At 39.8% G+C, this 22322-nt stretch overlaps 1 protein-coding gene across 4 annotated transcripts in view; it reads left to right on the plus strand.

Annotated features, from left to right (window-relative positions):
• PTPN14 (protein tyrosine phosphatase non-receptor type 14) overlaps positions 1-22322 on the plus strand; it is a 121454-nt gene that overhangs the window by 86134 nt on the left and 12998 nt on the right. For all 4 annotated transcript variants that reach the window (XR_015708189.1, XM_087774519.1, XM_087774520.1 and 1 more), the window contains exons 8-17: positions 1003-1091; positions 2743-2830; positions 3555-3637; positions 5935-5992; positions 9354-9432; positions 11076-12565; positions 14775-14918; positions 15940-16158; positions 20231-20359; positions 21296-21530. Coding sequence is in view for 3 of the 4 variants with exons in the window: in XM_087774519.1 (XP_087630645.1) it covers positions 1003-1091; positions 2743-2830; positions 3555-3637; positions 5935-5992; positions 9354-9432; positions 11076-12565; positions 14775-14918; positions 15940-16158; positions 20231-20359; positions 21296-21530 (2614 nt within the window). In the remaining variant the exon portion in view is untranslated. The remainder of the gene's footprint in view (positions 1-1002; positions 1092-2742; positions 2831-3554; positions 3638-5934; positions 5993-9353; positions 9433-11075; positions 12566-14774; positions 14919-15939; positions 16159-20230; positions 20360-21295; positions 21531-22322) is intronic.

Here is a 22322-nt window from a genome sequence, read left to right on the forward strand (position 1 = left end):
ACAGCAAGGCCAGGAGAACAGCTCTAATCTGATGTATTAAAATGCAGGGATGCCTGATGGTTTCTAGAATTTGCTCATGCGTGGTACGTTAACTTCTCTCATATCCTTTCTTCTAGCAGTTCTTTTTAACCACATTCTTTGTGTTAGCATGATTTTTATTTACCACTTTAAAGTGTGAATCAATTACTGTATATGCAGCTGAGAGGGAGTTGGTTTTGTTGATAAATGTAGAAAAACCTCTTTGTCAACAGCATTAAGCTTTTGTAGCAAAAAAGGAAAAGTGTTTTTAAGAAAACAAATGATTGCAAAGCGGAACAGGAGCACATCGTTTTCAAACAGGAGCCTGCAAAGGAGACATGGGTAGGCACAAAAACAGAACTTCTGAAAAACAATACAAGAAGAGTGGACATTATGTGGTGCATGCAGATGAATATTTAACCCAATTATTATGGAGGATTTATCACGATAGAGATACAAGTAGTATCTCATCTAGAGTGACATGCTGTGAACTTCTACACAGAATGCTTAAAGGAGGAACTGTGAAGGGTATAGCTTTTGAGAGGGATTCCATCTCCAGGTGTGGTTTTCTGAAATCTTGACATGTTTTAACAGGTGACTGGAGAAATGCTGTGAATGTGAAAGAGTACTATTGCTTTTGGTAGTTACATGGGCTCTAGATGGCTATAATCACAATGATAGGGAATGTAGGGTATTATACAATGAATGCCAGTTTGTGGCGTGCATGTTGTTTGATAGACGAGAACCTTGGGCTTGTTTAGCCTTCATCTGTTCTCACTAATCAACAGAATGAATCCAGTTAAGTGCTAACTGATTTGAAATAATGAAAACCAGAGTCCAATCCAGCAGCAAAATATAGATCAGTCAAGGGTTAATCCTTCATTCATCCTGAAGAAGGGCTTCTGTTTGGTAGTTCAGCATGCATTCAAATGCATGTATTGGCCAGTTTCTTTATTAAACTAAATATATATCCTTTCTCTGCAGGATAATCATGGAAATGACATACAACTCGGTATTTTCTTTATGGGAATCTTCATAAAAAACAGAATTGGAAGGACAACTGTGATTTATAGGTAAAAACTAGGGTCATCTGTATTTAAAGCGAGTTTCTTCTCGGAGCTCCATGTGTGGGGTTTTTTCCGTGCTTACGTGTGTGACTGCAATAGTGCCAATTCTCTAACTAAGGAGTTGTCACCTCGCTGTTTTCAAGATTGGCCTCTTGGCTGTAAGAGATGTGATAAAGAATAATTTGTAATGTCTGTGAGTGGGTTGGACGGCAAGAAAGACGTAGTTGTCTGTCATGTATCTTGTTCTACTTACAAGGCTTTGATCCCTTTTTTTGCCTTTATGTCTGCTTCTTTGATGCTTCTGAATGCAAATCTGTTAAACCTCACAGTTGGCAGCCTAGGCACTTAATGTTTCTGAAAATCTTGTTGCCGTATTTAGGTCCCCCACTAAAAAGGAGCTGAACTTTCTCATTCCGTACTTTTGAAAATCCTGGCTGTGACACTTGTTTATTTGTTCTGCTGTTTATTTTGGTTATTAAGAATCACTTAAGCCTTTCCATTAACTTTCTTTTGTGGGTTTTGTTACTTCTTATAAAAGTTTCTTCTGCATGAAAATGTTGCTAGAAATCTCTGATTCCAGGGAGGCTACGGTTTCACTCATTCCTTTTTGCTACTGTTCTGGTGGGTATTTCCATTACTGTCAGCATTAACTTGAAGTGGATTTTTACTAGTCCCTGTTATTAGAATATGAACATTTGTGCAGCCAAAAAATCGTGTTTTATGAGGAGCACTAGTTTTTAGTCGGTAGCTAAGGCTTGTATCAGACTTAAGATGCAATGTTGGGGTTTTTTGCATTAAAAGGGCTTTCAGTGGTCATCTTCAAAGATGTTAGGGCTCCGTTTTCCACATAGCTTATGCTTTTGCATATTTAATTTTGAGAAGAAATTAGATAATCCTTTAACTGTGCCAGGTGACAAAAGCAAGAAGTTTCTTTACATGTAGAAGTGACAGTTAGTGCTGGGATCCTTACTCTTTGGAATTATGCACTTCAAGCATCCTGCCATGACATGAAGAGGAATGCATGCTGCAAACAGAACAAACAAGTCCTTTCCATCTCCATGGATTGCATGCAATGTACGCAAATGTCTGTCAGCTATTTGTAAGAAGATTATAACTCTGATCTTGGGTAACCTGACAATTAATTGGGGAAAAAAAAAAAAGAAAAAAGATGGCAAACATAAACCCAGAATATTAACATGGTATGCATAGCCTACATAACCATGTTGTCAACCTGCTTTAGGAAGAATTGGCACTGGAGGAAAGTTGGAAACAGCTTTTGGAGAGGAAAGGCACCATTAAAAATTTTTTTTTAAATTGCTATTACATGTGGCTAAAATCAATCAGTTCAAAAATGCCACAGTTCAGTATAGTGTTTATCATTAATGTATTTTCAATGTATCTTCTATTGTGAGTCTTCCAATTGGTGTTTTTAAAGAGAGCTTTTAACTCTCCTGCTTTGGGTTAAGAGCTGGATATCTGTTTCTCTTTTAATCAGAGCATGACTTCCTTATTTTCCTGACCATGTTTCTTCACCAAACAGCTACTGAAAAGCTTTCCCATAAAACGAGACTAATGTTGACTAAGGGATTCTTAATGTGTTTGTGAAATGTTTGAATGTATGTGTTGGCAAACTCTACTGCATTTTTTTACTCTACAGGTGGAATGACATTGGGAATATAGCACATAACAAGTCTTCGATTGTTCTAGAGTTGATCAACAAAGAAGAGAATGTGCTCTTTCACACAGTAAGAAAAAGATCTAATCAGTGTCATCAAGAAAGCTGCTTATATAAAAAACAAACCTTTAAAATTCCACTTTCACAAAGGGGCTTACTTACCATAAGTCCCCGCCACCCAATGAAGTTCACATTTTACTTTATGCAGAGAGTGCAATTAACTTCATTTAGCTACCAATATTTGTATTCTCTTCCAGCATCCCAAAGTATACAATGCTGCGAATTCTGCAAAAAAGTGAAGTGCTTGTTGGATGAAACATCCACAGTGCCACACTACCTTTCATGCTGGCATAAATATAGCAGCATAAGCAGTTGTAGAAACTGGGCATAAGCTACCATGTGTGCACATACTGGAACTCAGAGGGCTGCAGTGCTGTTCTGTGCTATTTAAAATCACTCCACATCTCTCTGAACCAAGGCCAGTATAGAAACTGGACCAGCAAGCTTGAGCCATTTTTTTTTTGTTGTTGTTGTTGTTGTCCCTCCTCCCCTCCCACTGTGACTTAGCAGTGAAGTGGCAGCATGTAAAGGCATGCCACTGTATTTCAGTAATTCAATGCCTTGAATGCTCTTGAGGCCACTAGACATGTTCTTGGCAGCCAGATTCTGTACATGACGAATCTTACCAAGCATTACTGCCATTGGATTTTTAAAACTCTTCTTTGTTACTTCTTGGTAAGAATAACAAAAATGAATGATTTTTTTTTTCCCCCTATTTTTTCTTATGTTTAAAGGATGATCTTGAAAATGCCAAATATATTTCACGGCTGTTTGCAGCAAGACACAAGTTTTACAAACAGAACAAAATCTGCACAGAGTGAGTACTCTTTCTTCAGAGTTGTTTTCTGACACCCCGCTTTGGAATTGCTCTGAGTTTTGGCGTGTCTGGTTTTGTTTGTTTTTTTCTAGTCACTTGTGTCAGTTATTCTTTTCCCCTTTTCCTTTTTTTCTTGTTTTGTTTTAATCACCAGCAAGAACAGACAATTGAGAATGAAATTTCTTCTGAGCCTTGTGAGCTTGATGCTCCCCAAGTAGCCAAATCTGACACTGTGTCTTAAAGTGAAGCCCTTGGTCTCTGCCATTCATAACCCAGAGTATTACTATAAACTGGAGTGAAGGGTGACGTATGTTAACATGCCAAAATGTGAATTGCAGTAGCATTTTGAAGTGCGCTACCCATCCAGCAGCTAAGGTCAGTGGAAAACATAAGTTGTCTTCCTCTGATTTGGGCAGTATAATTTATCTGCTTCTTATGTGCACCAAACAAGGAAGAACACTTGGGAATGTTAATCTGCGTAGCCATACTGGCATTGACACAGCAGAAATTGTAAATCTGAACCCAAAGTGTCCTTTAGGCTCTACTTTGAGCACTTACTAAGGAACTGGCCTTGAGTTAGTCCTCTCACACAGGTGGCTTCATCCTAACTGAAGGAGGAATTCATGAGGCTTTAGTTACAAGTCAAAGGCAGTTTATTATCTGAGTGTGTTTCACTTATACCAGCACACAGCAATTTTGGTTTGAGATAAATTTTGCTCTGAGAAGTTCAGAGTCTTGAGAAATTTTCATGATGTGCAGGGTTTGTATAGCAATAAGAACATGAATCCCTTGCAAAACTTATCAGTTTAGCTAGCTGGAAAGATACGAAGAAGTTCTTATCTATCAACAGCTCTAGTTGGAGCTGGACATCCCATCTGTTTAGGTGGGTAATGCCATCTGTTGGAAAATAAAGCCAAAATGATGAAGGGAAGATTGGAAGGTCTAGCTTTCTAATATTACATATGAACACAACATATTAGCCTACAGTGAGTTAGTATGTTGGAGAGACCAATGAGATGAACTGCATAGAGTGATCTTTTCACTTCCAGAAAAGAGATGTTGATTAGATTTCAGATGGTGTTTACAGGTTTTGGGAAATGAGTGGAAGACCAGAAAAGACATTTCTTAGCAGCATATAATGCATTTCAGTAGTCCAATACTAAATTTAATTTTAATGGTTTCAGAGGAATTGAGTTCAAAGGAAGCTCCTGATTGTCTCCCCTGTGACAGTCAAGAACGAAAACAAAATACCATAGTCTGTCATCTTGGAATATTTCCCCTTTGAAGGGGGTCAACAGAGGGGACTGTTCTGTTACTGTTCATAATCCAGACTGTAGAACCGATAGCTTTTGATCGTGTTTATTTCTAAACACTGAGCCATAACTATGTGTGTACCATGAACTGGGTGTATGTAGCGGCTTCATATACAACTGACAAATATTTGGACTAATAAAGATAAGGAATGTCATGAGGTCACTGAGTGAAATAACTGGAATTTAAATGTATTTTTTCCATTAGAACAGCTCTCCTTGTTACCACAGTCTCATGTGGTATCAGCTTCTGTGTTAGAGCCACAGATATTGATGACAGCATATGCCAGTGTGTGTTTTCTAGCCAAATAATTTTCCTGCCCTCTGTTAAAATGATAGTTGTTTGTTTTCCTGTGTGCATTTCCTCTAATGGCACATAACATCATTCACCAGATCAGAAACTGTAAGAGGACAAATTCCACCTTTCCTCTCTTCACGTAAGCACTATATTTCTGCCTCCTTCAACTTGTTTCTTTCCCTTCCTCATTTTTTTTTCCTCCTACACTCCTTGTTCCTTCCACTGCGCCTGGATACTCTAACATTGTATGTGGCTCTGCTAGTATTATCTAACCAGTAGCTTTTTTTTCCCCTCCTGATCTGTGCCCATTGCTTTGGAGTGATTGCTATGGATTTTGTAAAATTGTCATTGTTTTAATGTTCACCTTAAGTCACCCGAGACTGTGCCATGTTCAGTTTTTATTGCTTTAAGAGTCCTGTTTGTTTGATTCGTTTTTAAACCAGAGTTTTCCTTTCTTGTGTTTCCAAGTAAGCCAAATAGGATAATGAACAGAAGGCATGTATATTTTGGAACTGGAATACTTTCTGTATTTAGAGAAGGACCTGAAATATTTTCATTTATTCATATTTTTTTAAATCTCATCAATGAGCAATACTTACAGATTCTTCATCTCTTCCCCCCCCCCTTCATTCTTGAACCAGAATTGAAATATTGTGGTTTCTAGTATTTCTCTACTTTTTCTTCCACAGACAATCAAGTTCTCCTCCTCCTATCCGACGACGGCCCACTTGGAGTAGGTCATCCTTGGTATGTGCCATGGTGGGGTCTTTAAGAATGTCTATACCATTTCTAATGGGATGGGGCATTTTGTAAGATGGAATACTTTCTAAATTTCAAATAATCACATTAACTCATTTGTTGTAGGCAATATGATTGGAATGAGTTTCAGGGGTGTGGTTGCCCAGGTTGATTAATTTAACTGGGTAATATCACCACTGAGTATTAAAAATTACAGTCTTCAAGGCATTATATTTTTATTTGCCCTGCAGAAACTGAGCATCTTTTCTACTGGATTGAGGTTATATTCGATATGTAAAGAAAATAATCCTCTAGAAAGAATTTGAAGTGTCTTGTGCTGTGTGCATCAAAACCTAGTCATTACATAATTTTACAGCTTCTCCTTTCATGTTTCTTCCATTCCTCACGTTTTTGCATGAAGTCTACTCACAATTTATTAACTTCTGGGCTTAAGAGCCCATTTTCTGTGTGAAGTTACTGTGATGTTATGTAAAACTATTATAATCAGTACAGGATTGTGATTCAGAGTTTTTGTTAAACTATATTTGTTTCCATTTAACTAATCTCCGTAAATACTGTAAATCTGACAAAACAGGATAACTTTTTCCTGAAATCTTTACTAAAAGCATCTGTGTGAATCTCTCTTCCTGGTCAGCTCTAAGGATGCTTTTTTGGATCTAGTTTTAACATGTAGTATGTCAGTAGTTCTTACAGTAATTCAGAACCCCTTAAATAAGAGTAGCAACAGCACTTCTTGTCCCCTAGACAGAAGGCAATATTATCCGTATGCAGGTTGCCACTTTACATTTGTGATACAAGTTATACCTGCTTTGTGGACCTTCCCAGAGTGATAACGCCATTAGCCTGTTGCTGCGAGGCAGAAAGCTAATGTGGGCAGGAGTGTTTTCTTGACATATCCCCGCAGTGTGGTCACAGCTTGTGAAAATGTTCCAAAATTAAGCTTAAACAGGTACTGATATTAGGATAGCTTTATCTTTGCAGATTTCAGCGCAGGCTGTTTTCCTGTGTGCAAATATATGGTCCATTAGATCTAAATGTTGCATTCTGTGTTTCCCAGCCACTGGCAGGAAAGCTGCTGTAGCTGGCTCTGGATTTCTTTCTCCTCTCATTTTTAGCGTGTTTCTAAGGTGTCACGATGCAATACGCAGGCTGTGTATTACACTCTCTGAGGCATGTTTACAGTATTTTTGGTATCTGCTAGCTTGGTCCCTGGAGATGACTATGAAAAACTGAAGGTGAAGAAATGAAATGTGCTTTGCATTCTTATGCTATGGCCTCAGATATATCACAAGGGGAAAACGAGAGCTGCCTTCTATATTAGATATGAAAAATGGAAATTACTTTTTCAAAGGAAAAACAAATCCTACTGCCTCTTTGTTTTGAACATAAGCATGCAGTAAGTTTTAAAAAAACCCAAAGTCTCAGGAAGATCAAGAGGAGGAATGTGTGCTCATCAATTAAAAAGTGAACTGGGCTGCTAACCGTTCATGTTGAACTTTCAACTGCTTTATTCATAATTGTTTTGTTAACTTGTTGGAACAGTTCTCTTTGGGGAGGAAAAAAAAAAAAGCCCTCCTGACTGTTGTCTGCACTGTACATACCTTTATACACCTACCTATTCATTTGTCTTGTATGGTAATAAATCAGTAGGCATGAATGGGAAGTGAAGTGGGATCTTTGGGGTGAGGCTCTGCCACTTCACTGAGGATCATCTTCATTACTTTCAGATTAAGACACTTTATATGCTTTTGGCATCATGGTGATCCTGTATTTTATTAATTATTACTTTAAAGCTGTTTTACGCTGTTTCTTTTTCCTGTCAGGCCACCCAATGATGCTGGTTTTCCAGCAAAACCTCGGTGTAGGAGATCTTAATATGAGGATAAATTTAATTAGCTGATTAAAAAAAAAAAAAAAATCCAAGTGATGGATATTGATGTTCTGCAGACCTCAAGCTTCTCCTGTTTCATCTGAAGAGGCAGAAGAGCCTTCAAAAAAACAAAACAAAACAAACCCCATAACAGAGTTTTCTTTGTGATAGATGTTATGGAAGGTATCTGCAAGAAATTAGGGATTACTGTCTGCTCTAGATCTAGACATTCCCAGTAGAAGTCACTTCTTCCTTGCGCTTTTCCTCTGCCCCCCATTTGTTAGGCTTTCCGACATCTTGGTTTGTTCCAGGCTAAGCTCCACTACTTGGGTTGTCAGCAGCAGGCCCCTTTGCCCAGATTGTTCAGTGAGAGCAGTGTTTTATACCCTTGAAAGTAATTGTAGCAGAAATATTTCCTGTCATCTTCCAGCTCTGGCTTAACACAGCCATTTTGTATGCAAGAATTCATATGTGTGCTCAGTTTCTTTTGATTCTCGTTCCTTCTCCCCATTTACATAGAAAATGTAAATTTAACCCCTTCCCCACCCCCTCTTCAGTAGCTAACTTGCATGGTGCTCATTTTGTGCGTGTGCATGCAAAGGTAAATTATTTGGTGTTTCTTTTTTTGCCTTGGGCATCCTCAGTATTCCTTAATAGTTTGAACTACTTGAATCAGCCTAGATGAAAAGCCCTCGTTCTGCTGTTAAGGAAGATATATTCATGAGACAAGAGTGTCTTCCTTCTCTTTCTGCTTACTTCATATATCAAAGTATGTTTTCATAAACTTTGCTTAGTGACACCAGACAACACATTACAGTGCAGGTGGTGAAATGTGATTGCAAAATGCAGCAGTTTACCCATGGACAAAGCTGGTAAATACAACATCAGCTGTGATTTATTTTGCTGTAAACGATCCTGCTGATTTAATGCTGAATTGCCCCCTGCGATACCTCTTGTGTTCAAAAGCTTGTTGCAGTGCAGATTGTTGGAGGAAGGCTCCAATTCATTATCTAGGGAATCCGATATTCATGTAATTTGCAGAGTTATTTTAAGTCCATATGTGCTCCCATTGCTTGTATAACAGTGTTCTAGGTCCTTGAATTTGTTCCATCTCCTGCTTTTGTCCTGATTAGATGTTTGTTTTGTTTTCTTTTAATTCTTCAAGGGCAAGGGCTTTTAATAAACTTCTGAAAAGTTCTAAGTGAGCTGGAAGTCTGGATGTTGTTTTCTGAAGTGGTTGAGCTTAAAGGAGTCTTATAACTGGTCAGCTTTGGGCTCTATAACAAAATTTAGCAAACAATTTACAAAATGTTATTCTCTGTTCTGTAAAGAAATGCCAAGCTATGTGTCTTTTTGGCTGGGTAAGAAAGAGCAGTATTCAGTGGAAAGGGCATAGAACCATTTTTCTTGTTTCAGCTGCAAAAATTATAGCAAATGAAGTTCCTAATGCTTTTTTTTTCCCTTGTGCTTTTATTTCAGCCAAGACAACATCCATTTATACTGCCTCCTATGCATGTCCAGTGTGGAGAACACTACAGTGAAACACATAATTCACAAGGTACTTAGAGCATATATTTTTCCTTTAATGGACTTCAATTTTATGTGTATGCAAAGAAGCTCCTACTCCTTACGTCTAAATTTCTAGTGCCGTCATGGTCAAATGCGAGTTGGTGCTAGAGGAGAGCTAGCAGTTTTATGGTTAATGTTGCAGTAAGTCTTCTGTGTAAAGTCCAATTTCAGTTTTCAAATTTCTCTAAAATGTCTGTGCATGATTATATGGACCTTAAACTTGGTATTCCAGTTCAGTGAGCTGAAAAAATAATTTCTAAAGGAAGTATGATGGCTGTACTCAAAGGCAGTGCCAGCTGGGGCCAGGGAGAGAAATGGAGTGAGGGGAAAAAGAGACAGCAAATATCTTTTACTGTAGGAGAAATCATAGTGTCTTGGTCATGAAACTGTATATTTAGATAATCTCTTCTGATTTTTCACCAACATCTGCCTGCATTATTAGCCTTAAGGAGGGTTAACTATTTTTACCCCCATGTTTGACAAATAAATTCTCTAAAAGGTTGTACCAGGTTACTTTGATTAAGGCTGGGAATGGAGCCCAGTCTCTAAACACCTTGACTTGTCTCACACCCTTAACCACACCACCTTTTGGAATACACATAGCCAAGTGTGTTAGGCTATGTTCTTTGCAGTTCATGAGAGGTACAGTTGAAGTGCTCTCACTGCCAGAGGAGCTGTTAGTCATACCTGATAGCATTTTAGAGTTGTGGTGGTCTGACTAATTTTAAGGTAGAATTTGATAAGTGTTGAAAAGAGCCATTCAGTATAGATCCTTGCATACAGTAGAAGATTTGACTTACTGGCCACTACTGTTTTACTGTGAAGCTGAGGGTCTGAAGGGGGAGATTCTCAATTTTAGAAGAATTGTAAAGATCACTTAGTTTTACAGTAGACTTCTCTATATTGTTGAAGAACTAGCTGATTTCAGAGTTTGGGGAGCTGCTACTTTTTTCTTACAAGCTTTTCAACGTGGACAGTCTTGCAATAAAGTTTGATCCAGAACATCGTCTTTACCATCTTGATTCCCTCTCAAATATCCTTTGCTGAAGTATTTAATATTCTTTAGCACATCTGTAGAGTGGGGGGGGGTGTTGTTTTGTTTTATGTTTTTTTTCATGAGTCTTGATCACCCTACTAGCTTCAGATCCTCAAAGCTGTTGGTTGATCTGAAGTAGAATTTCCAATTCCACAGTTCTCTGCTACTTTGAATCACAGACAGCAGTGCATCAACAGAAAAGACGAGAATTTTTAGGATTACCACAGGCTAGCAGCACTGGATTTTTAAGGTGGCAGCAGTAGCGAATCCTTCTAGGATGCTGAGGGAGGAGATGCCCCTTTATTCTTCCTTGCCACCCCAGGCAAAAACACTTCCTCTCTTTTCCCCTTTCATGTCTCCCACAAGGATCTGAGCTACCATATTTTGCTAACTGTTGGGAACGTTTACAGGAGTAGCTTTGTTTTAATTCCGTTTCAGTGACCCAAGGATGCTCCCAAGACCAAATATTCCCTGCAGTTGTTGTACACTAAGCTGTCTCTGTAATCATTGGTGCAGACTGCATTTGAAGTTTTGTTAACATTGAATGAGTCCTTGTGTGTTAAAATTGCCAACATCTTTATCTCTGCTCTACACAGATAGCATTTTCCATGGAAATGAAGAAACTTTCTACTGTAGGTCTCAGACCAGTTTGGACAGGTGTCCAGTGGACTTCAGCTACTTGAATGGGAATGGACCCAATGGGAGCGTATGCAGTGCCCACAGCATGAACTCCCTCAATCGCTCACAGAACTTCATCCAGGCATCTCCAATGTCCTCAAATCTGAGCATCCCTGGAAGCGACATCATGAGAGCAGACTATATCCCCAGCCACAGACATAGTGCAATCATAGTACCATCTTACCGGCCAACTCCAGATTATGAAACTGTCATGAGGCAAATGAAGAGAGGGGTGATCCAAATGGATAGCCAAAGTCAGTCTTTGAGGAATCTCAATATTGGAAACACGCATGCTTATAACCAGCCGGAAGACCTAGTTTACAGTCAGCCTGAGATTCGAGAGAGACATCCTTACACAATTACATACGGGCCCCAAGGTGGTGCCTATAACAAGCCTGTCGCCCCATCTGACCAAATGAACCCTAATAATGCTGTGCAAAATAAGACAGCAGCCAGTGCCATATCCCACACTGTCAGCACGCCAGAACTGGCTAACATGCAGCTGCAGAGCAGCCAGAGTTACAACACCACTCACATGTTAAAGAACTATCTCTTCAGACCCCCACCTCCATACCCGCGCCCACGCCCTGCCACTAGCACGCCAGACCTGGCAAGCCACCGGCACAAGTATGTCAGTGGGAGCAGTCCCGACTTAGTCACTCGCAAAGTCCAGCTCTCAGTAAAGACCTTCCAAGAGGACAGCTCGCCAGTTGTCCGTCAGTCACTGCAGGAGGTCAGCGAGCCCCTCATGGCAGTGAAGCATCATGCAGCTGTGAACAAGCGCCATAGTTTGGAGGTCATCAGCAATATGGTACGTGGTATAGAAGCCATGGCATTAAAAACTTTAAATGCCCCTCTGCCGCGCAGGAACACTTTGCGGGAGCAGGTACAGCCAGAAGAGTCGGTTCAGATGGGGCATGAAGTTCAGCAGGTTCCTCATTATCATCACAAAAAGACGTTCTCTGATGCCACGATGCTGATACACAGCAGTGAAAGTGAAGAGGAAGAAGAAGCCCCAGAATCTGTGTCACGGATAACAGCCCTCCATGAGAACATGGAGTATAGTGCTCAGCTGCAAGCTGCCTTGGCTAGAATACCAAATAAACCTCCTCCAGAGTATCCTGGGCCTCGTAAAAGCGTCAGCAACGGAGCCCTGAGGCAGGACCACGTTAGCATTTCTGTGGCTGTAGCCAGGGCCAAGGCCATGAGGCCAGGGCCTTCTAAAGCCATTAGTGTCTCTCGAACTGATCAAATGGCAATAAATGGGTCTTCGCTTGGGCCCTCTATCTCAGAGCCTGACCTCACGAGTGTGAAGGAGAGGGTCAAGAAAGAACCTGTCAAGGAAAGGCCAGTGTCTGAAATGTTTTCTATTGAGGACAGCATTATAGAAAGAGAAATCATGATGAGGGTAAGTGCTTTCCTCTGTTGCAATGGCTTCTTGGAAGTTAGTAATCATACAGGTCAGTTTCCATACCGGAAAACTGTTGGATCAGTAAACTGTGGGGAACACTTGGGTGGGAAGTTGTTGATTTGCTTCGAGTTAGGAAATGTGATATTAAGTGCCGCATGCAATTTGGTTTTGCGGGTCTATATGGCCACCAAAGGGGCTGTTCCCGTGCACTGCTATTGGGCTTGTTGCTTCCTCTGCTGTGGTTATTTGGCTGCTGGCCGGATCCGCGTCTGATCCAGCTGATCCACCACCCTGGCAGCAGTGCCAGCCCGAGGGGGGCGGCAGATCACGCAGCCGGGTGATGAGGAGGCTGACCGCAAAGCCCCCCTCAACGCCTACTCCCCTTCCGCCTGCACGGCACTCTAGCCCCTACGGGTTCGAGGGCAGGATGAGTCTGAAATGTGTTTGCTGAGATGGGCGGGAGGTTGTGTTTTGGCACTAGCATTTTATTCCTCCTTTGCAGGGCTGTCAAGCATAACATAATATATAACATAACGGAAACTCTTGAGTTTTTCAAACAATTTCTTTGATTGCCTTTCCCGCCGCTTTATATAACATAGTTATTTGAACAAATCATTGGTAGGTGTAGAATATGGATCGCCAGTTTTGCGAATAACTAAACGAGTGGCCGGGTATCTGGTTACAGATGCAGCAGATGTAGAGGCTGGGTGGTTGAGGATCTGGATTGTTTATTTGTTTTAAAATGTACACAGGTATGAGAAATAGGGTCCTTCTAAACTTGCGATGAATTTAGAATATAAAGTATCTAAAGGCTTCAGTGCCACTGCGAGCAACGGCAGAAACCTGAGGGGTGCTTACTATTCAGTGACTTACGTACGTGCTTGATGTAACGCTCTAGGAAGTGCAACTGCAGTTAGAGAAAGCAAAGTATGCGCCGTGGTCCTTTTTTTTTTTTTTTTTTTTTTTCCAGAATTGAGGTCTGAAACAGAAACAATTCCTGAAACAAATTAATGAAGCATCTAAAGGGTCCAGAGCAGAAAAGAGTTTGTAATGTACTAGATAAGTAACTAGTTAAATTTAAATACTGCTGTATATTAAAAAAAAAAATAAATTCTAAATATATGTATAGTGCTTCTTGTTCATTGGTGATCCTTACACTGATGTAATGGTTAGGAATCAAAGTTGGGTCACAAAGTTGTATAATGGAAACTGAATTTACTCCTTGCGGAATCTTAAACTTTAGAAGTAAAATAGATACTTGACTATAACACATAATCTTTCATGAATGAATACTGTAGACATTGGTGTAACAACAAGCATAGATATGCTCTTTTGATCTTCTGAGAAAAGAAAACATATTGAGAAGCAGGAACCCAAAGGATTTTAGGATGGAAATGAAGGTAAGAGAGCTTAGAGATGTTGTTTGAGTATTCTTCCTCTGAATAATCATTCAGATCAGCCTTTGGTCAAAAGGTGCTGCCGTTGCTGCTGCTGCTGCTGTTGTTGTTTTGAAAGTAAAGGGGTGGTCGTAGCATTAAACTTTTAAGGTGGTTTCAGCCTAGATCAGCAGTCTTAACACATGCAGACCTTCCTTTTGTCATAGGAATCACATGTTATATTAATGGTAATTTGATGGCCTTGATCTTTTAAACATAGACTTGATTCGCGAGTTCAGTTTTTAGTGTGAAATATATCATGGGTGCTGTTTGAATCACCATAATAGCTGAGTGCACCAGAGACTTCTCATTTTAAGGATTACCATCACAGAAGACAAACAACTGTCCTGTGTTTTACTGTTTGTTGTAATAGATCGAAATTATTGCTTTTTAAAAGATGCCCCAGGTATCTTGGCTACGGTAGCACTGCTTTAACGTAACAGGGTGATGCTTTGTGTGTCCTGCATTCAGAATAATGTTTGCAGAAAAATGCTTGAGATTGTATTTGTATGTCTTTTGATGGCATGTAAACTGTATTATACGCTGGGATTGCTTCTTTGAAATTAAAATTCTGTGCTCATGTAGGAGCAGGCCTTTGAGGAATAACAGGAAGAATAGAGGTTGTATTTGAATTTACGATGCTAATGGTGATCATCTGCATTCCTTGGCCAGAGAGTTGCAGATTTTGGAGATTAAAAAAACATTCCAGCATTTTACTGGCATTATAAATAATCACACAGAGATGAAAACGTGCCTTTTCTTGCCAAAAGAATCTAGAAAAGCAGAAGATGGCAGGCCTGGAGGCCCAGAAGAGGCCCTTGATGTTGGCAGCACTGAACGGACTCTCAGTTGCTAGGGTTCCAGTGCCGGAGGACAGCCAGGATGAAGTCGCCAAGGTGCCAATGGATGAGAGGGTAAGATGGAGGCTCATGAAATGGTGCTCATTCCCTTTGTTCCCAGCAGCATGAAGTTTCTAAAATATTAAAATTTGATTTAAAATGTGAAAAAATTTCTCTTAAAAGTTTTTTCAGAGCCATTAATGGAAAAGGTGTGTGGCTAACACTGGCATGTCTTTGGATGCTGTCAAAGTGTTAAATGTCTTGAACGTTTACTGAAGTCGGTGAAAATTGAGGCTGTTCACCGTTTCACGTGACCATACAATGTCATACAAGATCAAGCTGTAAATCTAACATTTGCACAGTCTTTCTACAGTGATCATCCATAGATACTCTTTCATGTTCTGATACAACTAAGGAGTTCAGTCTCTAATGGGATTAAATTAAAAAACAAAGGAAAAAAAAGTCGTTTGCCTCCTGATGTTTGTGCATGCGGGTGTGTGCATGTATATGGAATTTCAGAAATTAAAAACAGTTACTGCCATTAAGATTTGAGAGACATATTTACAAAGATTCTTTCTGGCCTTCTGGATAGAAATTTGCAGCCTTGTGTTGTCTGGTACACAGACGAGAGAGCTTAACCTCTGCCTGTACGTATGTGGGATTTTGTTCAACCACAGAAATCGCATGCGTGCAAGTTAGGGAGTATTTTGAAAATGTGGACCACATCACACTTCTCACAGTGGGATCTTCTTCCTAAAAATATAAATTTAAAATATTTTTACAAGTATCTGTTGTGGTGAAATCACATACAAATTCATACTGAACCAGGATTGTATTTAGCATGGTTTTGCTTTTTATGGTATCAGTCTTAAAAAATGTGGAGGTGGAATGTAAAAATGTGAAATTTGCTTGTGGTTTCATTCAGTAGAAATAAGAGTGTGTCATGTTTCCTCAGATAACTGCAACTGAAAAAAGAAGTGAGTGAGAGAATGCTATGGCTATATGTTGAAATTTAAAGAACTGATGGATGGGTCTAGTGGTAAATGTTCTTCCAGGAGGAATTAATGGATTGGTGTTGCTTTTTGTTAAATCTTAGTGCAAAATCTTGAAGAGGAAGTTGGAAGAGGGGATGGTGTTTACAGAATACGAACAGATTCCAAAGAAAAAGGCAGATGGGATCTTCACCACTGCTGCCTTGCCTGAAAACACTGAGCGCAACCGCATCAGGGAGGTCGTTCCTTATGAAGAGAACCGAGTAGAGCTGGTGCCGACCAAAGAAAATAATACAGGCTACATCAATGCTTCACACATAAAGGTAAAAGCTTACTTGAACTTTGCTTTGCAAATGAAGTTATGTTAAAGCTTTGTTTGCATTTCTGGACACACAGCAGCATTGTCTGTAAATCAGGAAATTCTGAAAAGGTAGCTTAGTCAGAATGCATCATTGTAGCTTTGTGTCAGCATGGGCATCTCTGAAGTCCCCTATCAACTGCCATGCACGAGTTGATTTATTTGCTAGAGACTGGGAAGTCATTTTAGAGAGGCATCCTTACTTTTTTATGCCCACCTCTGCCAGCTGGTTGTGGAATGTCTCTATTGGTTAATGTAGAAAGAGATGCCATGTTTCTTAAACCTCATGAAGATGCATTAGATCAGCCCCAATACCTCCAATGTAATATGGTTGTCATGACCCTGTACCTGAAAGAAAGGGCAGCTAAGTGCAGGGCAAGATGATGTTACTCCTAGAGAGGAATATATTCAGAGTTTCCACCAGTGGAAGTTTTCAAGAGAGACGGACAGCTGCAGGCAAACTTCGTCTACTCAGTCAGTACCTGATTTATCAGTCCCAATAGCCTTGCGGGCCACTGGGGGAATACAACCACCCATACAGAGTGAGTCCCTGCAGCTGACTGATGCAGCCTGAAAGAAATACTGCACAAGGTTTGAGTGAAATATTTTTTCCATTTACTAGCATATAGGATACGATTTTTAAAAATCAAGGATGTAGCTCCATGTGTGCAGTTCCATGTCCAAAGAAACAGTATATAGTTATGAGTAATGCATGTTCACATAGATACTGCAATTATATATATAAAAATAACATATTTCTTCCTTTTATCATGAGAGTTGAGTGATTTTTTAAAAAAAAAAAAATTTTAAGTGTGCACTGATAAAGAGAACACCTTACTAATGAGATCCCCATGTCTCTGATTGGATACTGCATTGGACTTCTGTGTTTCAAAATAGGTTTTATCAAGATACTTCAGCTTTCTTCTTGTTAATTCAATGTAGAAATAATTTAAGATATGATCTGACTCTGTTACTTACGAATGTGGCCAGTTTTAAGAGCGAACTATCCTGCAGTGGCTGCAGATGCTTGTTTGTCTTTAAGCTTACAGTACGACTTGCAAAGTCCTTCGTTGGCTTTTACTCTACCCTGAGAGAAGTAACAACACTCGTCTTCCTCAGATGACAGATTCTCTTGCTGTCAGAGGGGGATGTCTATTTTTTCTCATTGTCAAAATCAAAATTAAAAAGAAATAATTCAAAAATAATAAATAACACATAATAACACATCCTGTTAAATTAATATTTTCCTGGAGTAAAAGCCTTTTAAAAGTTCAAAGAGACTTGCTGGCCTCCTTGGTTGTGATTTACAGTGTTAAATCCTGTTGATTCGAAACCATTTCTGAACCAGGATCCTGGCAGGCTATCGCTTTTCTACATAGCCTGGTAGGTGGCAGATACTGAGTTTTTGCATAATCAGACGTTGCTATGATGATGGATTTCTGAGCCCAAAATTTTTCATCTACTTTGCTAGGAGGCCAAAAAAAAGAGATTCCTAACATAAATTATGCCCACAAAGCAATCCTAGCCAGAAAAGAATTTTCCCTGGCCATTTTTGAGTACACATTTTACCTTGTGTTGGACACGCACACTTCTCGCATTCATAGAGCACCCAGGAACACACACAAATGTTTCAGCGCGTGACAGCGGTCCTTGCCAGTATTTTCCTCTCACACTCGTAGTGGCACATACGGAAGCCAAGCAGATGTGCTTTTGCTTAGAAGGTGAAATTGCATCTGTGAAATTTACCTCAGTAGCACAGCGTGTGTGTGTGTTTGCAGCCCAATATTCAATTTTTAATATCCTGCAGACAGGGCATTAGAATGCAGTAAACATTCCAGGCATCCCATTCCCTCCAGACTATTTATGGTCCTTTCATATCACGTGCCAGGAGGCTGGATATTTGGACCAGAAGTCAGTAGACAAAGAAAACTCCTATATCATCCTGATAAGATCCATGCCTGCAGGATTCCAGCTCAGTCTACGAACCCCACAGTTCTACAGTATTTCTCTGCTTATTTACCATTGACCTTTGCTGTTAAGATGCTCAGATCGTCATCTATACCAGAGAGACAAATTGTAATTAAATTTATGGATTAAACAAAAAAGTTCTTAAGACCACTTCATCTGACTGTTTGAGTCAGGTCAGTATTAACTTAAAAAGCTCAGTAATACCACACCAGCACTCGCAACTGCAGACAAGCGTGCAAGCGCAAGATCAGTCCAAGTGCAAGATGCCGGTTAGTGCTGTGCAGTTTATATTCATTCCCGCTGAGTGCAAGAACTTGAGGAGTTTGCTTGCATTGGTCTTGCAGATTTTAACCGTCATTCACAGAGGAGAATGCCGGATAGTATGAAATAAGAAAATGAGCTGATGTACGGGGTTGAAAACCATTTTCAGTGCAGGGAAAAGTCTGTTATCATACAAGTGCTATGCTACTTACAGGTGTAAAAACCCAAGTAACTTAGTTTAATGAACAGCTGTTTGAATAACAAATAAATTGATTCTATTTCTGAAAATGTATTCAAAGACCTGTACCTCAAACATAGCATATGCTTAAACCTGCCAGAGTTATTGATTGTTCCTTGTAGCGTTGTCCGCCAGCACCTTGATATTTATGGATGTGTCAGCATTTCTGTTGTAAATCATCTTCTCTGGGATTTATAACTTTGTTGTGAGAAGTGGCTCTGGGCTAACACGTGGAATTAAGACGTCTTAGCCTGAGAAGGAAAAATATTTTAACTTTCCAAAATAATTATTTCATCTGGGTCTGCTTTTTGCTGGTAAGCACATTTTTAAAATGATATCTAGTAGCTCTAAAAGTGGTTTGGCTTTTTACCTAAAATGTTGAAAAAATTTCTTTTGTACAAACCTTTCCTGATATTTAGCAAATAATCTGTCAAAATAATATTTTTTTTTTTTACACACAAGTGATTTTTTTTTTTTTTCATTTAACTGCCTAAGTATGAAGATCTGCCTCAGTCAGGTAAATGATGTAGTGTTTTATACTGGTTAACTCCAAGGTACTGCTGGGTCTATTCAGGGCACTACATAAATTTATAGTGTGTAAATCTGTGTGTTAGTGCTTTAAAAATAATTTCATTACGTGTTGTCATGCAAATACACAAATATTTCTGTAAGAGGTGGTTGGTAATCCAGTTACGTATTAGGAAATAGACTTACATGACTACAGCTTTAGATAATTTTAAATTTCACATGGCATTTGAAAGCCATTTAATGTGCTGGATTTACTTTGTAGCAGTTTGCAGCTTCTGAACTGAAAAACCCAAGATGAGTGAGGAAGAGTAACTTGAAATGAAGCCTGTTTTAATCTCATCGCTAGCTGGCAACAGGCTTGTCTGAGCTACGTGCTACGTACAGTGTGGGACATAACTGCATCCTCTGGGGACAGCTTGGCCACATCTTCAACAGTGATCAGTGTAGTAAGAGTCTGTTTAAGGAATTATTTTTTGCCTGAGTGGAAAGTAATTGAGGGAGGCCCTAAACAGCAGAGGCCTTTAGCTTTCCTCATGCAAAATGTCATTTGCCTTTAGGCTTTCTACACCACTGTGTGTTAATTTGCAGCAGTGCGATGCCTTTTTAATGCATATAGACGCTTCCTCTGGTGCTCAGTTGTTCATTCACTGTGGGTCTGTCACCAAGTGCAGGGAAGTCACTCAGGTGCTTATTTGTATTTAAGACATATCAGAAACAGGGCCTCAAAAAAAGTATTATTTTTTTTTTTAATCTGTATGATCCAGATGCAATGGCAAGAAGTATAGATGACATTTTGCTCAAAGCTTTATGTTTATGGGCATCAAGAAAGGACTCGGAAGCACCAAAGATTGTGTTTTGTCAGATGTGCTCTTATCAAAAGGATGATTCTTGTTCAAAATTTTGGAACGAAAGTGGAAGAACAAAGAAAGAAGTAAAGGTTTCTTTATGGTCTCTTTTGTTTAAAAGGCAGTTCTGGCACAGACGCTGCTGAGAATTTGGGCGCTGACTGTATTTTTTTTTTTTTTTGTTCTCTTACTTCCAGGTTACTGTAGGTGGAGAGGAGTGGCACTACATTGCTACCCAAGGGCCTCTGCCACACACATGCCATGACTTCTGGCAGATGGTGTGGGAACAGGGGGTGAATGTTATAGCCATGGTCACAGCGGAAGAGGTATGTAAAACCACAGAATACAGCTCTTTGGGATGTGAGCGGATCTGTTATCATCACTTCCCACTCCAGTAACCTGTTTTTTCTATCAACAACCCTTTTTCCTCTTACTCTGTTTGAACATATGCTTTAACTGCTATAATACTGTACTTTGTAAGTTTCTGATACTCAGTTTGGCAAGTACTAAAGCGAAACAAGCAGAACTCCCCCTTCCCCCTGCTTCACTTCAGTTTGGCCAAACCAAACAAAGATGTTTCCATTGGAATGTGAGAGTGCTGAACTGCTCCTGGTTAAAATGACACAGACTTCCACCCCATCCAAAGCCAGTTCTGCATACTGTCACTCTTATCAGCTGAAAAGAGAGCAGAAGCTGTTGTTTCCGTAGAAGTGCCCATGTAAAAAAAGAAAAAAGGAAAAAAAAAATCTTTTCATTCTTATGCCAAGCAAAACAGTTAATTCTATTGTAATCCAAGAACTATGTGCTATGTTATAAAAACTGGCACGTGTTGCTAACTAACACTGCATTCTGCTTTATGCCTGGTTGCTTTTAGCAAACACAGGGAGTGCCATAGCACATCAGGTCACTGTCCAGTTCCCAAGGCTGATCAGCAACAGATACTTAGAAGTTGCTGAAGATAATCTTCTTCCATTTAAAGGAGAGGCTTCCCCGGGAGGAGAATATTTACCAGGGTGTTGTAGGCAGTAGCTGGCTTTTGCCACAAGACAAGAGTTAGTTCTTCAAGCATTTTTACACTTAGAAATATTATATGGCTGAGAGTTTTAATTGGTACTTTCTTTACTTTGTGGGATGCTCCTTGCTCTTCCAGTAATTTGAAATAAGAATACTTGGCTTATCTGCAGAGTTTTATGCCCTCTGTTTGTAGAGAATTATAATTGCAGGAACTAATGTCTATTTTTGTTTGTTTTTTGGTTATTAAGGAGGGAGGAAGAAGTAAGAGTCATCGTTATTGGCCTAAACTGGGCTCTAAGCACAGCTCAGCCACTTACGGGAAGTTCAAGGTGACAACTAAGTTCCGCACAGACTCCGGCTGCTATGCAACTACTGGTTTGAAGGTCAAGCATCTTCTCTCTGGACAAGAGAGGACAGTGTGGCATTTGCAGTATACTGACTGGCCAGACCATGGGTGTCCAGAAGAAGTCCAAGGCTTTTTATGTAAGATTTCTTTAACTTGCATGGCAAAATACATCAAGGAAAGGGTTGATTACACTGGATTCAGTTCACTGCACCTGGTTAGAGCAGGGATTGATATTAAATGGTTATTGCTGTGGCATACAAAGGCCTCAACTAGGTTATACTTTGCTGCGATTTGGAGAAAAAAGTGGGATTCAAGAGGTAGGAGCTAAGGTGATTGAGGATTTTGGTCCTGAAAGACCTGACATAACAGGAGGAAAAATCAGAGGCAGCAGCAGTGCTAAAGACTCGGGAACTTTTAAATAATAGGATACCTCTGCTGGCTGATCTGTCAGTATAAGTTATTGCTACTTCCCAGCTACCTAATGAGTCTAGGAGATACTAGGCTGCACACAAATGTGATTAGAGAGGTCTGGGTGAGAGGAGTTCAGATGTTAGCGAAATATGGCACAACTCCAGTTTCAGAGGAGGCCCTTATTGCTGACAGCCAACATTTAGTAGTCCAGAGGCACTGGACTTGTTGCAAAAGAGCAGAGGGCTCCATCACATATGCAGTAAGTCTGAACTCACTGCCACTCTTCTAACCACATGTACCCAGGCAATGCTAACGGCCTTCCCAATTAAATGTGGTCCTGGTTCATGCATTTCTGAAAATACAGGCATTATATTCATCTGTAATGAGTTAATAGCGCTTCCTACTTCTTACCAAATAATAAACACTACCATATTAAGTAATAGGAATTCAACCTTTATTTAACTAAAGCCACATCTCTGGCACCACAGTAGAGCGTGATGCAGAGACCTTTGAGTTAC

The sequence above is a fragment of the Nipponia nippon genome, unplaced genomic scaffold (genome assembly GCF_047370975.1).
Source record: "Nipponia nippon isolate SJK-2023a ecotype South Korea unplaced genomic scaffold, ASM4737097v1 scaffold_4, whole genome shotgun sequence".
NCBI classification, from domain to species: Eukaryota; Metazoa; Chordata; class Aves; order Pelecaniformes; family Threskiornithidae; genus Nipponia; species Nipponia nippon.